Source organism: Ziziphus jujuba, chromosome 2, assembly GCF_031755915.1.
Source record: "Ziziphus jujuba cultivar Dongzao chromosome 2, ASM3175591v1".
NCBI classification, from domain to species: Eukaryota; Viridiplantae; Streptophyta; class Magnoliopsida; order Rosales; family Rhamnaceae; genus Ziziphus; species Ziziphus jujuba.
The window spans coordinates 9774831-9794826 of record NC_083380.1 but is presented as its reverse complement, the minus strand read 5'-3'; the positions used below and the strand labels follow the sequence as shown (position 1 = coordinate 9794826).

Here is a 19996-nt window from a genome sequence, read left to right as displayed (position 1 = left end):
CATGTATCTTGTTTGGTATCCTACTCCTTTTTTTGTGGTGTTGCTACATCTTAGGGTCATAAGAGATAGTTATTTTATGCCTTCGTCTATATTCAGTTTGCTCTGTTTTGAACTCTTTTATGGTTTGAATTTTTGGTGGTTTCAGTGTTTTTCTTTTTTTTTTTTTTTTTTTTTTAATATGGAAGAGAATTTCATTACACCATCATTCATTTGCAAAAAAGTAAAAAATTGATAAATTAATGCTGAGGAAGATTTTATCACAGGTTAAATTGTTGGGGGAGATTTTAATCTAACCTAACGTAAAAACAAAAATTAAAATAAATATATATCTAGATAAAATCCTATCTACATTATGATGGTGCTAGACCTTCAGGTCACACGAAAGTAGTTATATGTTTAGTTTGCTTTGTTTTGTGTTGTTCTAATTTTATGGTTTCAACTTTCAATACTTTATTTATTTATTTATTTTTGGATGAAAGGCGGCCATATATAATATTATTGCACCATTATACATTTGCCAATAAATAAACAAATAAATAATAAATAAAATTGATAAATTGCTGAGTAATATTTATCACACCAGCTGGTTAACTTGCTGAGGGAGATTTTAATCTAACCTTACATTAAAACAAGAATTAAATATCTAGATAAAATCCTATCTATATTTGCGATGATGCTAGACCTTTGGTCACAAGAAGTAGTTATGTTATGCCCTTGCTAATATTAGTTTTCTCTGATCTGTGTTCTTTTATAGTTTTAATTTTCCAATGGTTTTAATGTTTTACTTTTCTAATTTTTTTTTTTTTAATAAAATGAGGAGAAGAATTTCATCAAACCATTATGCATTTGCAAAAATAAACAAACAAACAAACAAATAAACAATAATATTTATAAATTACTAAGGGGCATTTTATAGAGAGATTTTAGCTTAATCTAAATAAAAAAATTAAAATAAATAAAATACCTAGACAAAATTCTATCTACATCTTGAATTACATTATCTTCAATTATATTTTTCATTTTGCTAAAAATAGTGGTACAAAGAGGAAAAAAAAAAAAAATTATGTGTGCAGCAGGGTTTCTCAGCCTAAGCCTGTGATGTTATAGGACTGGTGTTTTATATATCCACAGCTTCATTTTCATTAATTTTTTCCAACAATGCAGCCAACTCAACCTCCCCAATCCCCCTACCCCGTGAAGAGTTGAATTATATTAAGAATCTAACAGAAATAACTACCTATTATGATGGTCATGCCCAAAGGGAATAAAAAATTGCAAGTAGACTTGTTAGGTGGTTTATTAGGGAGAGAAATATGGGAAACAAGTTGTGCAAATATAACAGTGTAAGGAAGGATAGACGGGTTGCCGAAGGAGGAAGAAGCTTAGAGGCAAGATTGTAAGAGAAAGAAAAAGCTTGTAAGAAAAAGAGGAGGAAGAAGCTCAAAGGCAAATTGTAAAAGAGAAAAAGAGCTTGCAGGAGAGGAAGTGGACGCTTTGCTGAAAGAGCACCATAGATCGGAGTTGTCAGCATGACTTTACAAATGCTATATTTGTATTCTGATGTTGTAGGGTTTGAACGAAAGAAAGGACTTAACCGAAGTGAAAGTTTAGTATGGACGGCTTTTTGGTTGTAAATTAGCTTAATAAATGGGTTGAATATGAACCAAATGTGGAAGTTGAATGCTAAGCTTTCTAAAAACAAGCATATCTTGCAATGGATGTTCAACCTTTCTTGCAACTCCAACAAACGCGAGGGATATGTTATCCTATTGATATTTCCTTTTGGTGGTTTTGATAGTATACTATTTTTGGGATAAAATGCGGAGCAAATTTTCATCACACTACACACTATTATACATCTGCAAAAAAGTAATGATAATATTGATAAAGTGTTGAGGGAGATTTTAGCATAAGGTTAAATTGCTGAGAGAGATTTTAATTTAATCTAGACAAAAGCAAGTATTAAAATAAATAAAATATCTATATAAAATTCTACTTACATCTTAAATTACACTATCTTCAAACATAATTTTGTTAAAGATAGTGGCAAAAATAGGAAATAAGAAAAAAAAGTTGTGTGTATACAACAGGTCTTATAAGCCGATGTCCTGACATCCTGACTGGATAATTTTCGTTATCTTACAAACATAACCAAAGCCACGCTTTGGCCAATCAAGAGTTTGAAACTGCAAAAGCACTTATGAAGTTTGAGGAAGAGAGAAATCTCAGAAATAGAATGGCGCGAGTACTTTCGTCAAGAGAAAAGGGATAACGGCGGTGAGTTACCAGGGAGGAAAGCGAGCGCAAAGAATGTAAGCATCAACTGAAAGTTGCAAAAAGAGGAAGTCGGAAAACGTTACTTGAAGAGTAATAATAAACTGCGGTTGGCTGCTGAAGTTTATAATAAGGAGAAGATATGCATGCATGCATGCATGCCAACTCTCTGATGTTTCAATTTCCTCAAAGGGTTCCTCAAACATCACATTCAAAGAGATATTTGCCGACGACTTCATGGCCACAGCAGCTACTGTGGACTGCTTCTCTGCATTAAAGAAATTGAATGACTGGGTCAACTACCAACCCAAGTGGAAGATGGGCATGGGTCCCACCTACTGTGTTTCTCGTAACGTCCACATTTTGCAAAAGGTTTTCTAGCTACCTGGCAGTTTACCACCTCTCGTTCCGCGTCCAACTCCGTACCCGCATCGCCACTTCTTTCCAGTGATGAAACCGCTTCAATGCCACAGCCACTCGCCGGTGATAATGGCGCTGCTGGTAATAACTAGTCTGTGCTGGTTAATTAGGTTTTTCTAGGAAAATTTGGTGCCTGGGGTCACTTTGCAGTTACAAATTTTATTTATTTCTTTATTTTATTGTAATGTTGTGCTATGGCAACTATGACCCATTTATTGTTATGAAAAATAGAATGTCATAAAATTAAAATTTGTGAGTGAAAGAAAGGGTTTATAAATTTTAGAAATTTATAAAATTTTAGATTGATGCCGAGGGAAAAAAAAAAAAATTGGTCTGTAATTTACTCTCCCTTCCCAAAAACCAATAATTATAATATATATATATATATATTTATACATATATATATAAAATAATAAAAATTACCTCTAGATTTTCCCTTTTTTTTTTTTTTTTTTTTTTGGACTTGAATATCTTTAAAATGTTATAACTTCATATGTGCAACAATTTGCTTTTATTTTGATGTCGTTTTCTTAGAGATGAGTACTTTGTCGTATTAAGAAAATCAAGGAGCCTAGAATTTGGATCAATTCTACTTCGGCCCATATATTTCATCGACCTTCTTGTCGGCCCAATGTTTAACAAACAGGGAATTCAAATAAAATCGCAGCTTAGCCACGTGCGTCCATGTGCAATATATGCAAAAAAATTTTAAAAAAATGCAAAATTTTTGGTCCACAGGGCCATCGTTTATTTTTCACTTTCGGTCAGGGGTATTATTAAACGCACGCCGCCCAGGTCAGAACGACAACCGTACAACTGCACTGAAAAGGAACCGCAGAGAAACAGAGAGAGAGAGAGAGAGAGAGAGAGAGACGAAGCCATGCAAGCGAAAGCTTCGCGTGAAGCTCTTTAAAGGGTTAAAATCGTCATTTAATATCCCCACGAGACCCCCCTTATCCCTCGTTGTACTCGTTCTGGTTACGTTACGTCCATTTGAAAATATCCAAATTTAATCCCCCACAACTTAACCAGCGCGTGACGAATAGTTTCCGATGCATGTGAATGAGAGTTGCCGAGACGTGCTTTATATGAGCGTGGAAAAAGATACACAACCGACCAGAGTTACAGCTTTACGGCCTTCGTTATCCACAAAACCGAACTAACTGAAACTGCCAAGGACAATATTACGGAAATACCCTCTTTTGGGCCCCACTGGTCGAGGACTTGACATCTGCAGAAGTGTCTGTGGAATGGAACAAAGAATTTCTGATCAAAAAAAAAAAAATTATAAAGCTTCTCTTTCTCTCTCTCATTCACTACACCTTCACAGGCAAAATGGCACATCAAATAATTCACCCTGGCATTAATGGCATTTACCACTTTGCCACTTGCTCTTTCACTGCCATCCCTAAGCTCTATCAATACCAGCTCAACCACCAAGACCACTGTTTTAGGGCTAGGGTTCTCTGTTCCGCTTTCCGCGCTGCCCCTTTGAAAATATTTTCGTCAACTTCGAAGAGTTTTTGGAATATTTTCTACGTAGCACAGGTATGGTGGTTGTTTTTTTTAACTCTTCCAACTTTGTCCGTTTCGCATTGTTATTATTTTTTAGTTTCTTTCTTGTTTTTATTTGGTTATTTTTATTTGTTATTTTTTCAATTGCAGATTCTTTGGTTTGACTAACATTCTCTCTCTTTAGACTTTTTCTGTATAGAATTGTATGTGGGGTGTGTGTGTGTGTGTGTGTGTTACAGATGGTTTGAGTTTGTTATCTACTTGTGTGTGGTACGGTGGATTTTGTATGTTCCTTGTGGAAATGGCTTCGTGGGCTTTTTTTTGTTTATCGTATTCAGAGGTAAGAGGAAAAATGTTTCTGTTTGTTTTTGAATCCAATGATGTTGTTTTGTGAGAAAAAAAAAGGTGCTACATTGTGTTCGTATTGTAGTACCCTTTTTGTTGTTGTTGAAGATTTTGATGCGTATTGTCCCAAATTTGAAATGCTGAATGCCTTTAGATGAAAAGAGGTTTGGTGCGGTTATTTTGTTGTTATTATTATTATTTTTTTATATTTGTTGTCTTTTTAGACAATGGGTAATAGAAAGTTACAGTCTCTGAATTTGTGACATTCCATTTGAAAAGCTTCTGTTCATTTCCATTTTTGTGGTTCTGGGTTTTTTAAAAACTAAAGCTAGTAAGATCATGGTCTTATTTGGAATGGACTGGTTTCTGAGTGTCTCTTCTGATGTTCTAGTTTTATTGTGCTTTGTCCAGGTGAGCCTTTTAGAGGGCCTTGAAATTTTTGCAGAGCTCATGATGATTCTGAGTTGAGTTGCATGCGCAAATTTGTTTTTCTTCTTAAAGATGACGGACGGGCGGCGTCATTCGGTTGATATTCCTATTTCAAAGACTCTTGTAGCCTTGAGAAGAGTGAGGTCTCTGAGGGATCCATCAACAAATTCTATGAGCAAGTTCTCGTCTTCAATCGACAATGCAAACTGGGATACCAATTCAAGTAATGGCATATCTCTGGGATTCTTAGATTCTTGCCAACAAGGTATTTCTAGTAAAAACCATGCTTTGAGACCAAAGAAATGTAATTTATATGGACAAAGAGAAGAGTACATGGATGATTATGAAAGTAGCCGTGGTTTGGGGAAATCTCTTTTGAACTTGTATGACAATTCAGGGTGGGATGGAGGTATAAGCACTCCTTTTGAAACCGAACAGGCTGAAGGATTAGGTGATAGTGAATCATATGAGGAAGAAAATTTACGAAATAAAGCATTGAGTGAAAGAAATTGCAATTGCAAAAATCATATTGAGAAAGGGCTTGACTTGACATGCATCACACATGGAAAGAATCCTTTAGAGGATGTAGACTCATACGATGAACCAGCCATAGGATCAGTGGAAGAAGGGTTAGATCATATTGCATCAAAACGAAACTTCCAATGCAAAAATCAAGTAAAATTATCTGGGGCAGTTGGTGATGTTATGAGTCGAATGAGTAGTCCATATCCCTCCACAAGTGATGTTGTTTCAAGCCATGACATATCTTTATTTACAAAAGAAGATGTTGATGTTGAAGACCATAATGACCGTGGATGTGGGATAAGCTGTTGTTGGTCAAGAACACCTAGATTCAGAGGGGACATCGTTCCTTCTGATGTAGAAGGTCGTCCCTTGTTATGGAGGAATCTGGATGACTTATCATTTTATGAAAACCGAAACTTGAAACACAGTGGTAGTGAAATAATTTCACATTCTGAAACCCCTAGGAGTCTTAGTCAGAAATTCAGGCCAAAATCTTTTAATGAGTTAGTGGGGCAAAATGTAGTAGCAAGATCTTTGTTGGGTGCTATATCAAGAGGAAGATTAACCTCATTCTATCTTTTCCATGGCCCCCGTGGTACAGGCAAAACCTCTGCCTCAAGGATTTTTGCTGCTGCACTGAATTGCCTCTCACTTGAGGAGCATAGGCCATGTGGTCTGTGCCGGGAATGTGTTTCTTTCTTTTCTGGAAGGAGCAAGGACGTCAAGGAAGTGGATTCTGTGAGAATCAATAGGCGAGACAGGGTTAGATATCTAATTAAGAATGCATTGATCCCTCCAGCTTCTTCACGGTTTAAGGTTTTTATAATTGATGAGTGCCATTTGTTGCATGGGGAAACATGGGCCACTGTTTTGAATAGCCTGGATAATCTCTCACAACATGTTATCTTTGTGATGATCACTCCTAATTTGGATAAGCTGCCCCGAAGTGCAGTGGCACGGTCCCAAAGATATCACTTTCCTAAGATAAGAGATGCTGATATTGCAAGCAGATTGGGAAGAATATGCGTTGAAGAGGGTCTTGATTTTGACCAAGCTGCCTTAGACTTTATCGCTGCCAAATCCAATGGATCACTTAGGGATGCTGAGATGATGCTTGATCAGCTGAGTCTGCTTGGTAGAAAGATCACAATGTCCCTGGCATATGAACTTGTGAGTGCTTACGTTCTTATTATTTATTATTTAGTTTATCAAGTAGTGCACCTCTAATAAAGTGCTTGTTGCCATTGTTCTGCAGATTGGCATTGTTTCTGATGATGAATTGCTTGATTTGCTGGATTTGGCATTGTCCTCGGACACTTCAAATACAGTATTAAGAGCCAGAGAACTGATGAGGTCAAGGATTGATCCTATGCAACTTATTTCACAGCTGGCAAATCTTGTTATGGACATTCTTGTGGGTAACTGTCAGGAAGGTTGCTCTGAAGTCAGAAGAAAGTTTCACAGTAAGCATAATTGTAAGTGGCATGATATTTTCTTTGCATATTAATAAGTTTGCACACTGAAATGAACTTTGAGAATAGTCTTATCCATTTTCTTTTCATGTTTCATTAACCAAGTTAGAGCTATTGATTACTTATTGTTGTTTTGTTATCTGTACTAATATTTCTTCTTTTCTTTGTTTTAGCTGAAGTGGACTTGCAGAAGCTGGGCCATGCATTAAAGATACTATCTGAAACTGAAAAGCAACTGAGGATGTCAAAAAATCAAACAACATGGCTCACTGTAGCTCTTCTGCAGCTAAGTTCTGTGGAAGTTTCTTCCTTGGATGTAAACAATTCAAAGTTATGGTTGGGTAATGCGCATGATAAAGGTGTGAGCCATTAGAATAAATGCTTATAGCTTAGTTTATTCATACGGCAAAGTCCTTCCTTAATATTGTTGTTTTGTTATAGGGAAGAGATGCCAACATCTTGTCGGTTGTTCATGTGAGGACTGTCAGTCACATAAGTTGGGAATGCAGGATGATTGTAAAGGACCTTTAGAATCCATATGGAAGAGAGCTACGGAATTATGCCGACCCACTTCACTGAAGAATTTTCTGGAAAAACAAGGGAAATTGTCTTCTCTATTTGTTAGTAAAGGACAAGGTACATCCTTTTGATAACTCTCTTCCCTGCAACTACAGGCTATAGCACAATCTCATTAGACACATAAAATCCCATATAATATCAGTAAAAATGGTTATAAAGAAAATTTAAGATAAATTGTTATGTCAGATAATATATTGTAGTGAAGGAACAATAGGATCAGCAGCGTGTTACTTGCTACCCTTTAACTCTTGCGCATTTTCTTTGGCTCTGTGCTAGTCAGTTTAAACTATTACCTACACATTCAAACTCTAAGCTATGGTTTTCTCAGGGCTTTTAATATCTTAAAATTAGTTCTTCCTATGCCCTGTGAATGTTAATGGTATTCCTGACTCCTGTTTCAGGTTTAGCGGTAGCCGAATTGGAATTCTGCCATCCAGACTATGTATCCAAGGCAGAGAAGTCATGGAAACTGATTGTAAATTCACTTCAGTCCATTTTGGATTGTAATGTGGAGATCAGGATCAATCTTGTACCTTGCCCTTCTAATACAAAGCATGTCAAAGTAAATAAGCAATCTTTCAGCTTGTTCAGTTGTTCCCGGAGAATGCAGAAGTCTCAATCAACTACTGAACATGCAAGTGACTCGGACTATTCTGAGTACACCTCTGAAAAACCTATGATAAGTGACAAATCTATGTTACCTTCATCCTCTTGCTGTGGTTCTCAAATGCCACATAATTGTTGCAGCAAAATGGAGGTGATAAAGACATTGAGAAATGATGAAGGAAATGTACCAAGGACATCAACCTCATCCCACAGATCATTAGGAGATTATATGCCAAATTCTGAGTTAGCAATTGCTGCTTCAAATGAACAGGCAAACAACAACCATAGAGGCCATGTTTTATGTTTCCGCGAACCAGAGAATCAGCCAAACTGTTTTTCTAGATTGTTAAGGCTTCAGAAGAAGCTGCGTACGTCAGAGACCTCTCAGATGATTTGCTGCAGCCAACTACAAAACGGTCTCACAATGTCTCAACCAAGGAAGTCATATTCTGGAAAATTTTTAAGTGCCAACAATTCAAGTGTTCCCTGCAGCTGCTCTAACACCTGCACTAGCAGCACCAGAGATGAGAATGAGTGAGTGGTCCTGAACCTCCTTTCATTTTGTCGCTTTCCATCATTTTTTGGGTAGAAAATTTGTTAGTATATGCAGACTTTCAATTGTTGCAGTAATTATGATGTAGTATCAAGTCTGTATGCAACTATAATTAGTGCCAGATTAATAAATTCCATAAGCAAGGAAATTTATCTTGTTCTATTGCTTTCTTTAAGTACTCATCAGAAAATCTGTCTTCAATATTGCAGACTGAGGGAGGAATCAGAAGCCCTTTGTTGGAGAACCCGAATATATCCCCCTAGAAAGGTAACCATGCCGAGTAGATATTGGTAAAATGCATTAGAAGGTTCTTAAACAGTCATGACATGAAGGGGTGTTATAAAAAAAAAAAAAAAAAGAAAAGAAAAAAAAAAAAAAAAGAAAGTTTAGAGAAGAAAGAACAAACTTCTGAACAATAATAATTATAATTAATTTCTCAATACCTTTGTCAAAATTTTGTGTTCATCTTTGGTCATAATGAAGGACCTCTGTTTGTGTTAGGAAATCACTCTAGATTTTTTGAATAATTTCTTAGATGCTATATGCATAATTTTAAATGTTTTGAGTTTCAGGCCAAGGTGTTATTACTTTTTGTACTGACTCTTTCGAATGTGTTAATGGATGATGCAGGCGTGCCAGACAAGGCATCAACGACAAGATTCGCATTCGGTTGGGTGGGTTCTTCCCTGTGGTACTGTCAAATAGCTGGTGAAAATCTGAGAGTTTTGATATGTTTGCCTGCATTTGGGAAGCTTCACAAAAAAGTATTGCAGATGCCTTCTGTGGGTTTGGGTTATCAAATGTTGAACTAAGCAAGCTTGTCTTGTCCTGTGCTCCCTTTTCGTTTTGTATAAACATTCTTTTTGGAAAAAGGAATATATATATTTAGGAATCAATTTCTAAAATGATTAATAGGAAGGAAGAAAAATTAAATAAAAACAATAGAGAGCATGATGTGGATTAAAGCATCTGAACCTTATAAGATGAACTTCATACATATGATAAATAAAAACACTGAGGATGACGAAAAATAAAATTTATACTCTGTGGGGATGATTAGATTTCAGGGAGCCTAGGCAACTTCTGGTGTTGATCAGCAAATTAGAGTCAGAATTGTTTTGTTTATTTATTTGTTTTCATGGTGGGGTTGATGATACGAAGAATAATTCTCTTATCATTAAATTTAATTTCACAAAATTTAGATACTAAATTTAAATTAACTAAAATTCACCCCCAAAAAAAAAAAGAAAAAGATACGTATACCCATAAAAATTATATCAACATTCGGCAAAAAAGTTGTGATTAGGGAATGACTCCATCTTAAAGACACTGCTAATTCCTAACCACAAATAATACTCAAAAAAACACTTTTTAGTCTTTTTTTTTTTTTTTTCTCATAGAAAAAAATTGGTAAGAAAGATTTGGGCATCCGATTCTGAATCAGAACTTAAATTATCACCGGTATAAGTGTACATTGCCAGAGTGTTATAAAAACAAAAGAAAACAATTCTAATCTTACTTTTTATTTCTTTGTTTGGGTCTAGGTGTTCATTGGGCTCGGAGGCCGAGAGATTTTGTCCATGATGAGGAAATGGGATAAGGAAAATCTGGCCTACCATAAAAACTGGGCAATGAAACGACGTAGTGGCCCACAAGAGACCCACACGATCCGTTTCCTCGATTCGTATCTTTCTCTTTGTCTCCTGGTCATAGGCTCCTAAATCTTCTCTCTCTCTCTCTCTCTGTCTCTATCTCACCCACTACTTCCACTCCACACCCTATCTTCTCTTTTTGATGATTAATGCTTATATCATCAATTTGATTTGACAAAATTTGGATACTAGTTTTGGGTTCTAATTATTAATTTTTCTAATGAATTTTAATTAATCTCTTTTTATTATAACTTAGGGGAGGGGAGAATAGTACCAACGAGTACAATTTTAATTAATTTTAAAATAAATAAATTTCACATAACAGAATAAATAGATACATATATCAATTAAAATTCTATCAAAATTCGAAAAAAGAAAATGAAAGAAAGGAATATGGCTTGTCACCTCTAATCTGCTTTCTTCCTTTTTATTATTAGTTTTTTAAAATTTTGTCCATGATAAATGGTCCTATGAAAAATCTGACCCACTCATCGAATACAAATTCTGTGCAAAATTATTTCTATACAAATTTATAAAATTATGTCAAATAATGTTTGCATGATAAAAAAAAAGAAAAAAACCTATAAAATTATTTTTCTAAAAGATGTCGGTGGTTAATTAGGGAGAAGAAGAGTTAAAAATAAAAAGAAAATGAAAAAAAAAAAAAAGCCCTACAAAACTATTTTTCCAAAATACCTCATTCATTCTTCGATGTCGGTGGTTGGACGAAGAAAAGTTAAAAATAAAAAAGAAAATTAAAATGCTAATAATGAAAAAGAAGTTATCTTGGTAAACTTTTTTATTAGCTTATTATTATTATTATTTTTGGGAACTGTTAAAGCAGCTAGTCTTTATCAAAACGGGCTAATTTTATCATAATCCGAATGAAACGACGTAGTTTCACATCTTGTAGACCTAAAAGAGACCCACGCGATCCACATTGCATCTCTCACTCTCTCTCTCTCTCTCTCTCTCTCGGTCATAGTCTCCTAGATCTTCTCTCTCTATCTCTCTCTCTCTCTCTCTTCCCCCCACTGCCTCCTCTCCACTCCACTGGACTCCACACCCTATCCTCTCTCTTTGACCTCCCCCAAAAACCTCTCAAGTCTACTAAACACCTCTCAGTCTACCGAACCCACCAACCAGCCATGTCTCTCGTCGTCTCGAAAACCTCTTCAGGCCGAGAATACAAAGTCAGAGACCTATCTCAGGCCGATTTCGGCCGCCTCGAGATCGAGCTCGCCGAGGTCGAGATGCCCGGTCTCATGTCCTGTCGCTCCGAGTTCGGTCCCTCCCAACCTTTCAAAGGCGCTCGCATCACCGGCTCGCTCCACATGACCATCCAGACCGCCGTTCTCATCGAGACCCTCACAGCTCTCGGCGCCGAGGTTCGCTGGTGCTCCTGCAACATCTTCTCCACTCAGGACCACGCCGCCGCAGCCATCGCACGTGACTCCGCCTCCGTCTTCGCCTGGAAAGGTGAGACCTTGGAAGAGTACTGGTGGTGCACCGAAAAGGCCCTTGATTGGGGCCCCGGTGGTGGCCCCGATTTGATTGTTGACGATGGTGGTGATGCCACTTTGCTTATCCATGAGGGTGTTAAGGCTGAGGAAGAGTTTGAGAAGTCCGGGAAGTTGCCTGATCCGAGTTCTACTGATAATGCTGAGTTTAGGATCGTTTTGGGGTTGATTAAAGAGGGCTTGTTGGTGGATCCCAAGAGGTATAGGAAGATGAAGGAGAGGCTGGTTGGTGTTTCGGAGGAGACGACTACTGGGGTTAAAAGGTTGTATCAAATGCAGGTTAATGGGACTCTCTTGTTCCCTGCTATTAATGTCAATGATTCTGTTACTAAGAGCAAGGTATGAACTTTTTTTTCAACTCGGTTTTGAGTTTTTGATCATAGAAGGATTAAAGTTTGAGTTTTTCTTATTCTGCTCATGATTTTCATGCAATTTGATGACCTGGGTATGTTAGTTCTTGTTTATTTGTATATGGTTCTGCTTATGTTTTGTTTCTGGATTTTATTTATCTTTAACATATAAAGTGTAGTCAAAATTTGGTGTGGATTTTGTGTTTTTGATCATAGAAGGCCTAAAGGAGGAGTTTTTGAGTTTTTCTTCTGTTATGATTTTTATGCGGTTTGATGACTTGACTTGTATGTTGTTTGTAAATTGTATATGGTTCTGTTTGTTTTTTATCTGGATTTTATTTATCTTTAAATGTATATACAATTATTTTATTTTTCCTATTCTTTTATGATTTACATGCAGTTTGATAACTTGTATGGATGCCGACACTCTCTTCCTGATGGTCTCATGAGAGCCACCGATGTGATGATTGCCGGAAAGGTAGCCGTAGTTTGTGGGTATGGAGATGTTGGGAAGGGTTGTGCTGCTGCTCTTAAACAAGCTGGAGCTCGAGTGGTGGTCACTGAAATTGATCCAATCTGTGCTCTTCAGGCTCTCATGGAAGGCATCCCAGTCTTGACACTGGAAGATGTTGTCTCGGAAGCTGACATTTTTGTTACCACCACTGGGAACAAGGACATCATCATGGTTCACCACATGAGGAAGATGAAGAACAATGCCATTGTCTGTAACATTGGGCATTTCGATAACGAAATCGACATGCATGGTTTGGAAACTTACCCTGGTGTTAAACGCATTACGATTAAGCCTCAGACCGATCGGTGGGTTTTCCCGGAGACCAATTCTGGCATCATTGTTCTTGCTGAAGGGCGTCTAATGAACTTGGGATGTGCAACTGGGCATCCCAGTTTTGTCATGTCTTGCTCTTTCACCAACCAAGTTATTGCTCAGCTTGAGTTGTGGAAAGAGAGGGCAAGTGGGAAGTATGAGAAGAAGGTCTATGTTCTGCCTAAGCATTTGGATGAGAAAGTTGCGGCGTTGCATCTTGGAAAGCTTGGTGCTAAGCTTACTAAGCTTACTCCTGCGCAAGCTGCATATATCAGTATACCTGTTGATGGTCCTTACAAGCCTCCTAACTACAGGTACTGAGGAAGCAAGATGCTGGGTAGTGCTGGCTGCTGGCTTTTGTGTCGGTTCCATTGTTATGGACCTTGTGGTCTTGTTCAAGTAGTTGTTTTTAGTGTTAAGAGAGGGTAGGAAGCCAGGATGTTTACATTTCTGTTATGATGGGATCAGTGTTTGTTCTACTTCTAGTTGTTGAAAGCATTTTGGCAATTTTTATTAGTCATTGTTTTGGACCTTCTGGTCTTGTTCAAGTGGTTGGTTTTAGTGTTAAGAGAGGGTAAGAAGCTACAAGGTTTGCATTGCTGTTATGATGGGTATCAGTGTTTGTGCTACTTCTAGTTGTTGGAGCATTTTGGCAAATTTTTAATTGTTAAGACCCTTTTTAATTTGAATATTCTTTTTCTTTTCTATTGGCATTTACCGTGGTTGAATTGCTCGAATTTGGTAGTTTTATCAGGGTATAATATTATTATCTGTTATTTTTTCTTTTTCAAAGCACTCTATTCTTTTTTTTCTTTTTCTTTTTCTTTTTTAATATAAATTTTTTTATTGAAAAAAAAGAAGAACAAAAGGATAAAAGATGACTGGAGACATTTATAACAGCAGCCCAAAAACAAACTCAAATTTGGATATTTCAGTAGCCAAACAAAATATAATCTCATTGGTCAAACTAAATTCTGTTACTGGTTGCTTTAAGATTTGTCTTAGAAAATATAGTTTTTACATAAGAAAGGTTCTTTTGGTAAATTATAGAAGATTGCAAAAAATGAATTGTTTTAGCAAGAAAAGAAGAAGGAAGAGTGATCCTATCATGATCTGAGTAGAACACCAAAATATGAAATGCACTAAGGCCTGTAGTTTAAAGGCAAAATAAAATGGACATCACAATCAATATGTCTGCCTGGTAATTGAGCTTTGCTGCGTATTAGGCCATGGGTATACTGATGCCCAACACAGACTTTTTGTAGTGTATCTAGATGAAGCCCAATATTTTGGTGTGTGTTTTTGGGCCTTGGGTAAAAAACTAGAAGCCCAACTTTCATTCATTCACCTAGAAGTTGGTCCAGAAAGTAGTATCAGAGTGGTTCTCAAATTCGGTCCAATACTAGAATCAAACAGGAAAATCGACGAACGAGAAGCAGCAGAGCAGCTTTGCTGAAGCAGAGCTCTCGAATCAAATCTATGGAAAACGTGAATTTGCAGAGAAGCATTCGAGTTGTTTGCCCTAAGCTCGTCCTTTACAAGAACGAACCGGGTCTCCAATGGTTGATTGGGTCCCCATTCTTCCCTCCACTCACAATTGTCTCTACCCTTCGATGCATCCACATCGATTCCTTCACTCCAGACTACCACAAAGAATCAGGTGCACTGAAATTTTCCGTTTGGTTCTCAAGAAAAAGTAGAAAATAAATTGAACAAAAAAAATTCAATTTGAACTGCATTCAGTTTTTTTTTTTTTTTTTTTACTTGAATTTTCATAATAATTTGGGCAGAGGATCTTCGGACGCTACTAGTGAAAGGATTCGTTGTAATCGGAGCTTTAATCGTTGCGAATTCCGATATAGAAAAGAATGCAGAGAAGGCCATTGATGCTGCTCGTAGGTTGAGGAAGCTTCTTTCTTGTGAAGATGGTGAAGATGTTCTCGGAGCCGTAGCGGATTTGGGTAACGAAGACGTTCGGTTTTTCTCTTCGAAATCCGTGAACTCGAAGAGTCTCGAATCGGCTACCACTGTTGTGTATGATGATTATCCTGAGAAGTACGTATGGGAGAAGGGTTGTCTGCTAAGGAGCGAGCTTCCGATTAGTTTGCCAATCTACTACCCAGTAAACAATCCTTCTGGTAAATTCATTTTCTGATTTTTTTTTTTTTTTTTTGGGGTTCCTTTTAGAAAAAGCGTAATTAGAGCTTTTGAATTTGATTGAACACTGTTGTTGACTAGAATTTCATAGTTCATAGAATATTCCATGTTTCATCTTTATTAGCTAATAGGTTAGAATTTGTTATTCTATATTAATGTAATGTTATTTTTCAGATGTAGAGAGGGTGTTCCAGCGTGCAATTGAAGCAGTTGCTGCAAAGTTCAAGGACCAAAAGGCTGCATACATGGTAGAATCATTAAGGCAAGACTCTGCTGAAATACCTCAAGCTGTTATTCTTCGTGGTTTAGAATTGGACTTTAGTACAGATTTGTCAAGTGTGATGTTGAAAGAAGGTGCCCAAGATTCTGATGCAAAGTTGGTATCGTGTGCAAATTTCTGTTTGAATGGTAAAACTGGCTCGCCAGTCTATTCTGCTGAGGTAAGAAACCCTTTAGATTATTTTGTTACATGCATGTATTCGTACATGGAGAGCAATATTTATAGGTTTGTAAAAGGTTTATTCTACTTAGAATGCAGATAGAATCCAAGTGACTCTTCTGCATAATAGCTCAGAGAAATCTTCAAAATCTTCAGCACCTGTGGCAGAATTTTTTCCAGGTATTTAATATATGTCGAGACTCGGCCTACTTCTGTTTATATTTCTATGAGTGAATTTCGTAACCCGGTATTTAAGTGGATTCAAAACTGCAAGCTCCTTTTAATGGAAGTTAAAGTCCGTGCTTTCAGCTCTGGAAGAAACCAGACTTCTGGTCGTAGAATTTAAGCTAGAAGTGCTCGGTTATGCAGCAAAGGACCTACCTCTGAGGTTTGCAGTTTCAAAGTTGATTGTCCCAGGATTAGTTGACCAGCTCAATTCAATGAAGAATGCAGTCTTGCCAAACCTCCTAGCTGAACATCCTCTGGTAATCAATGACACGTGTGGAAGTACATTATTCTACGTTGTCACAGACAAATAGAAATGCATACACACATTTAGATATAACATACATTAAGTATGCATTCTAATGTACTATTACCTTATCTAAGTTGGATATATAAATCTTTACCTGGAATTTGTGTAAGGCATGTATTTAAATGGCATAATGCAGCTTCTTTCAGTAATTAGTAAGTTTTTTTTCGTTTGCAGCTTCATCCATATCATTTTACTCCTCCTGGGTTTCTGCATCCAATAACTGTTATATATGAACTCAACTATGGTGAAACAGAAATGAAACAAGGTACTGTGCAGCAGTAAAGTCAAATTTTAAGTATGCTTGCAGCCTTGCATGATGCATTCAACTTATTTTAGCCGGCACCAAAAATAGAACAAGAATGAGCTCCAGAGGATTGTGAAGTCCAGTTTTATTAGCTGATGCTTATGTTTCTGTTCATTGCTTTCAAGTATCATGCAAATCTAAGTACAATGCATGACCACGTTTGTATTCCATTCCTAAAATTTCGATTTCTCCCGTTCCTTCTAAAAAAATGATTTTCTGGTCAACTTATGTTACAATTATTAAATCCTCCATTGCTTCCATAACAAATAGCACCTCACAAAGTGTTGGTGTTATTGTTGGTGGCCAAGAAAGGTGCAAGTTGTTTGACATTAATTCAGCAATACCAAAAGTAGATTAGATTTTCAGTTAGTAACCTTGTGATAAACTGCTTTTGTAATTTGATCCAAAGGCTGATATCATTTGTGAGATAAAATCTTATCTTATACTCATTTCATGTTACTTGTTTCCTGCAGTTGAAGTTAGGAAATCCCTACACTCAAGGCTAGGTTTACCTTTTGATCGGCCTCTTTTAAGAGTTGCTAATGCCCTGAATTTGGCTACAAGCGGTGGTGTAAGGAGTGAGTCAATACAAAAGGGTAATAATCCTCCATCTAAATTTGCAATGTTTTGATAAGGCTTTTTATGAAAATTTTCCTTTCTGTATGTTATGCATAACTTTATGACTCTTTTTTGTGGTAATTTCAGGTTCTTTTTTGCTTAAAGATGTACATATTGGGATTCCAAGCAGTGGAGGTTGGTGTCTTTTGTTGTTTCATTGTTCATTCCTTTGTCCTGCTTCCTCTGCATTATACAGTGATGTCTTTTTGCAGTTTCCGGAGGCAGTGTGGCTCTGGTTCAGGGTTCTTATGAATATTACCATTATCTGCAAGATGGTTTTAATGACTCGGTAATGAAAAATCTCCTAAAAAATACTTCCATTATCTTGTTGAGTGAAGTCAATATCAAGTGAAAACAGCAAGGTGTTGGCTATTATGAGTTTGCAGCCTGGCTATCATCACATGGAGACATAGAGGGCTATCCTCTGCCCATTATTTATTTATTTATCTTGTATTCAAAGGCATCGGTATATTATGTTTAAGATCAATTTGTTGCAACTATTATGTTTAAGATCAATTTGTTGCAATTAAAATGTTTTTCAGTTTGATTTTATTTGCATCTACACTCTTTCCTGATAAGTCATTTTATCTACTTGCCAGGGCTGGGGTTGTGCTTATCGTTCTCTACAAACCATCATTTCGTGGTTCAGACTTCAGCACTATACATCCATAGAAGTTCCTTCACATAGGTACAATTGGCCACCACCTAGATGTGATAAAGTATTCAGATTCCAATTATTTACTTGGCTTTTTCCTCCCTTCTTACAAGATATCTGACCTTTGCTACATTTAGATTCGGATTTTTGATGATTTATGTAATGCAAACTTCTTCATTTTCAACCCTTTTTTTTTTTTTTTTAATTTTAATTTTAATTTTTTTTAAAAAAGAACAAATTTTGCAGTCATGCTAATATTTCAAATTATGGATCTAGAAAGGAGTTTATAAGAGGAACAAATTGCTGTTTCTCTTATTCATTTTCTGATGTTGTTTCTGTGTTTAATTAACTGTCCTTGATCTGAGAAAGCATTTGATTTTCAGGGAAATACAACAGTCACTTGTAGAGATTGGTGATAAAGATCATTCTTTTATTGGGTCACGTGAATGGATAGGTGCCATTGAGTTGAGCTTTGTTTTGGACAAACTTTTGGGTGTAAGTACTCTATTTTATTTCGGCATATAATTCAAAATGAGTGGAGTTCTTACTACTTATCAAAAGGGCTATTTTATGAGTATCCTATTTGAACTTTGATAATGCATCGAATCTTTGTGTATAGCATTCTAAGTGAACTTAGTATTTTTAAGAAATATCAATAAGGTTCGATAAATTCGTAGAGAATTGCATATGACCCTAGTTCTTTCTTGTCTTGAACAGGTCAGTTGTAAAGTCTTAAATGTTAGATCTGGAGCTGAGCTTCCTGAAAAATGTAGGGAACTAGCTTTGCACTTTGAGAATCAAGGAACCCCAATTATGATCGGTAAGCAGGATCCAATTAATCCATTGTTTTTTTATCTTGCCACCATAAAATTGAAGCTTCTCTTGTTGATAGATGTAACTAAAGGAAAAAGAAAAAGAAAAAGAAAACAGAGGCTTCTCTTACTGCTTGTTGTATATGCATGCAGGTGGTGGAGTTCTTGCATATACCCTATTAGGAGTTGATTACAATGAAGTTAGCGGAGATTGTGCATTTCTTATACTGGATCCTCATTACACGGGCAATGATGAGCACAAGAAGATAGTAAATGGTGGATGGTGTGGGTGGAAAAAGGCCGTCGACAGCAAGGGCAAGAATTTCTTCTTACATGATAAGTTTTATAATCTTCTTCTGCCACAGAGGCCTAACATGGTTTGATTCTCCACAAACTAAAACCTTGCAACCAAAAAAGTGACTATGTTAGCATATAGTCAAATGGAAAGGGCATTCTTCCAGCAAGCTCCAAGCAGCAAAGAAGGAAGGGCATGGACATTAGAATAATGTATGGTTATCCACCAGCAAATCGGCATTCCGGAAATTCATCTGGATCAGAAACGGCACAAGCAATATGAAAAATGGTTAAGTTGCTGCTGCCTTGCAGTTACGGAAATGTTTTTCTCCCTCTCTGTTATTTTGGACAAAATAGAAAAACTTTTATGGTCATTATTTTAACGAAATATATATATATATATATATATGGTCATTATTAGTTTACACATTGTAGAGTTATATGATATACTACAATGTTGTACCACATTGGGGCTCAAATGCATCCTTTAACTTAGCATTGTTTGTTCTATTTGGTCCCATATTATTCTATAAATACGGATCACATTTTTGGTAAAGAGAATTTGTTAATCCAAGCATAAATTAGACTATTAAGTTCATAGCCAGGACTTACGTTTATGTTTACAACTTAACCAATTCTATATGCAATTTTGCATGTATTTTACCCCATATATCCCCAAGTTCCTTCAAGCCACAACAGACTCGTGCATTTAGAAATTTTAACATTGAACCATGTTATATATTATTTACTTCTCAATAATTAAAATTTCTTCACACTTTTCTTTTTTATGAAGGTGGTCTTTATTTTAAAGATTTGTTTTAGAAGAAAAGAAATCTTTGGGGATGCTTAAGATTTTAAACAGGTCTTAATTCCTAATTATATTATTTTATAGAGATTATTATTATTTTTTTCTAAGGAGTCCTAACTGCTTTCCTATCCCATTCGAATTATTATTATTATTATTATTTTTAATGCTATTCCTGTTCCTTTTTTTTTTTTTTTTGGGGAAACATTCTTATTCCATTTTAAAGTCGGCAATTTTTTTTTTAGAAAAGTGGTGGAAAGAATTTTTTTTTTTATATATAAATCAATGTCAGCAATTATCTAAAAAAAATA

At 36.2% G+C, this 19996-nt stretch overlaps 3 protein-coding genes across 5 annotated transcripts; all 3 read left to right on the top strand.

The window, feature by feature from the left end:
- Window positions 1-3433: 3433 nt before the first annotated feature.
- On the top strand, window positions 3434-9614 carry LOC107418249 (protein STICHEL-like 2). 3 transcript variants are annotated; one of them, XM_016026936.4, is made up of 8 exons: window positions 3434-4242; window positions 4966-6678; window positions 6764-6971; window positions 7154-7339; window positions 7422-7616; window positions 7961-8699; window positions 8928-8985; window positions 9349-9614. In XM_016026936.4, exons 2-8 carry the CDS (start codon window positions 5056-5058, stop codon window positions 9421-9423), a joined length of 3084 nt encoding a protein of 1027 aa, XP_015882422.3. In that variant the 5' UTR covers window positions 3434-4242; window positions 4966-5055; the 3' UTR covers window positions 9424-9614. The 3 variants fall into 3 exon arrangements, with proteins under 3 accessions (XP_015882422.3, XP_015882421.3, XP_024929086.3); XM_016026935.4 differs by having other exon boundaries at window positions 6764-6983; XM_025073318.3 differs by lacking the exon at window positions 3434-4242 and adding an exon at window positions 4367-4549 and having other exon boundaries at window positions 6764-6983.
- Window positions 9615-11342: 1728 nt separating this feature from the next.
- On the top strand, window positions 11343-13771 carry LOC107418260 (adenosylhomocysteinase 1). The gene is made up of 2 exons (XM_016026947.4): window positions 11343-12229; window positions 12641-13771. Exons 1-2 carry the CDS (start codon window positions 11519-11521, stop codon window positions 13385-13387), a joined length of 1458 nt encoding a protein of 485 aa, XP_015882433.1. The 5' UTR covers window positions 11343-11518; the 3' UTR covers window positions 13388-13771.
- A 678-nt stretch (window positions 13772-14449) lies between these two features.
- LOC107418259 (probable Ufm1-specific protease) lies at window positions 14450-19305 on the top strand. The gene is made up of 13 exons (XM_016026946.4): window positions 14450-14726; window positions 14857-15204; window positions 15398-15663; window positions 15755-15842; window positions 15972-16147; window positions 16372-16462; window positions 16975-17097; window positions 17207-17254; window positions 17332-17408; window positions 17719-17807; window positions 18158-18269; window positions 18492-18594; window positions 18740-19305. Exons 1-13 carry the CDS (start codon window positions 14546-14548, stop codon window positions 18967-18969), a joined length of 1932 nt encoding a protein of 643 aa, XP_015882432.3. The 5' UTR covers window positions 14450-14545; the 3' UTR covers window positions 18970-19305.
- The last annotated feature ends 691 nt before the right edge of the window (window positions 19306-19996 follow it).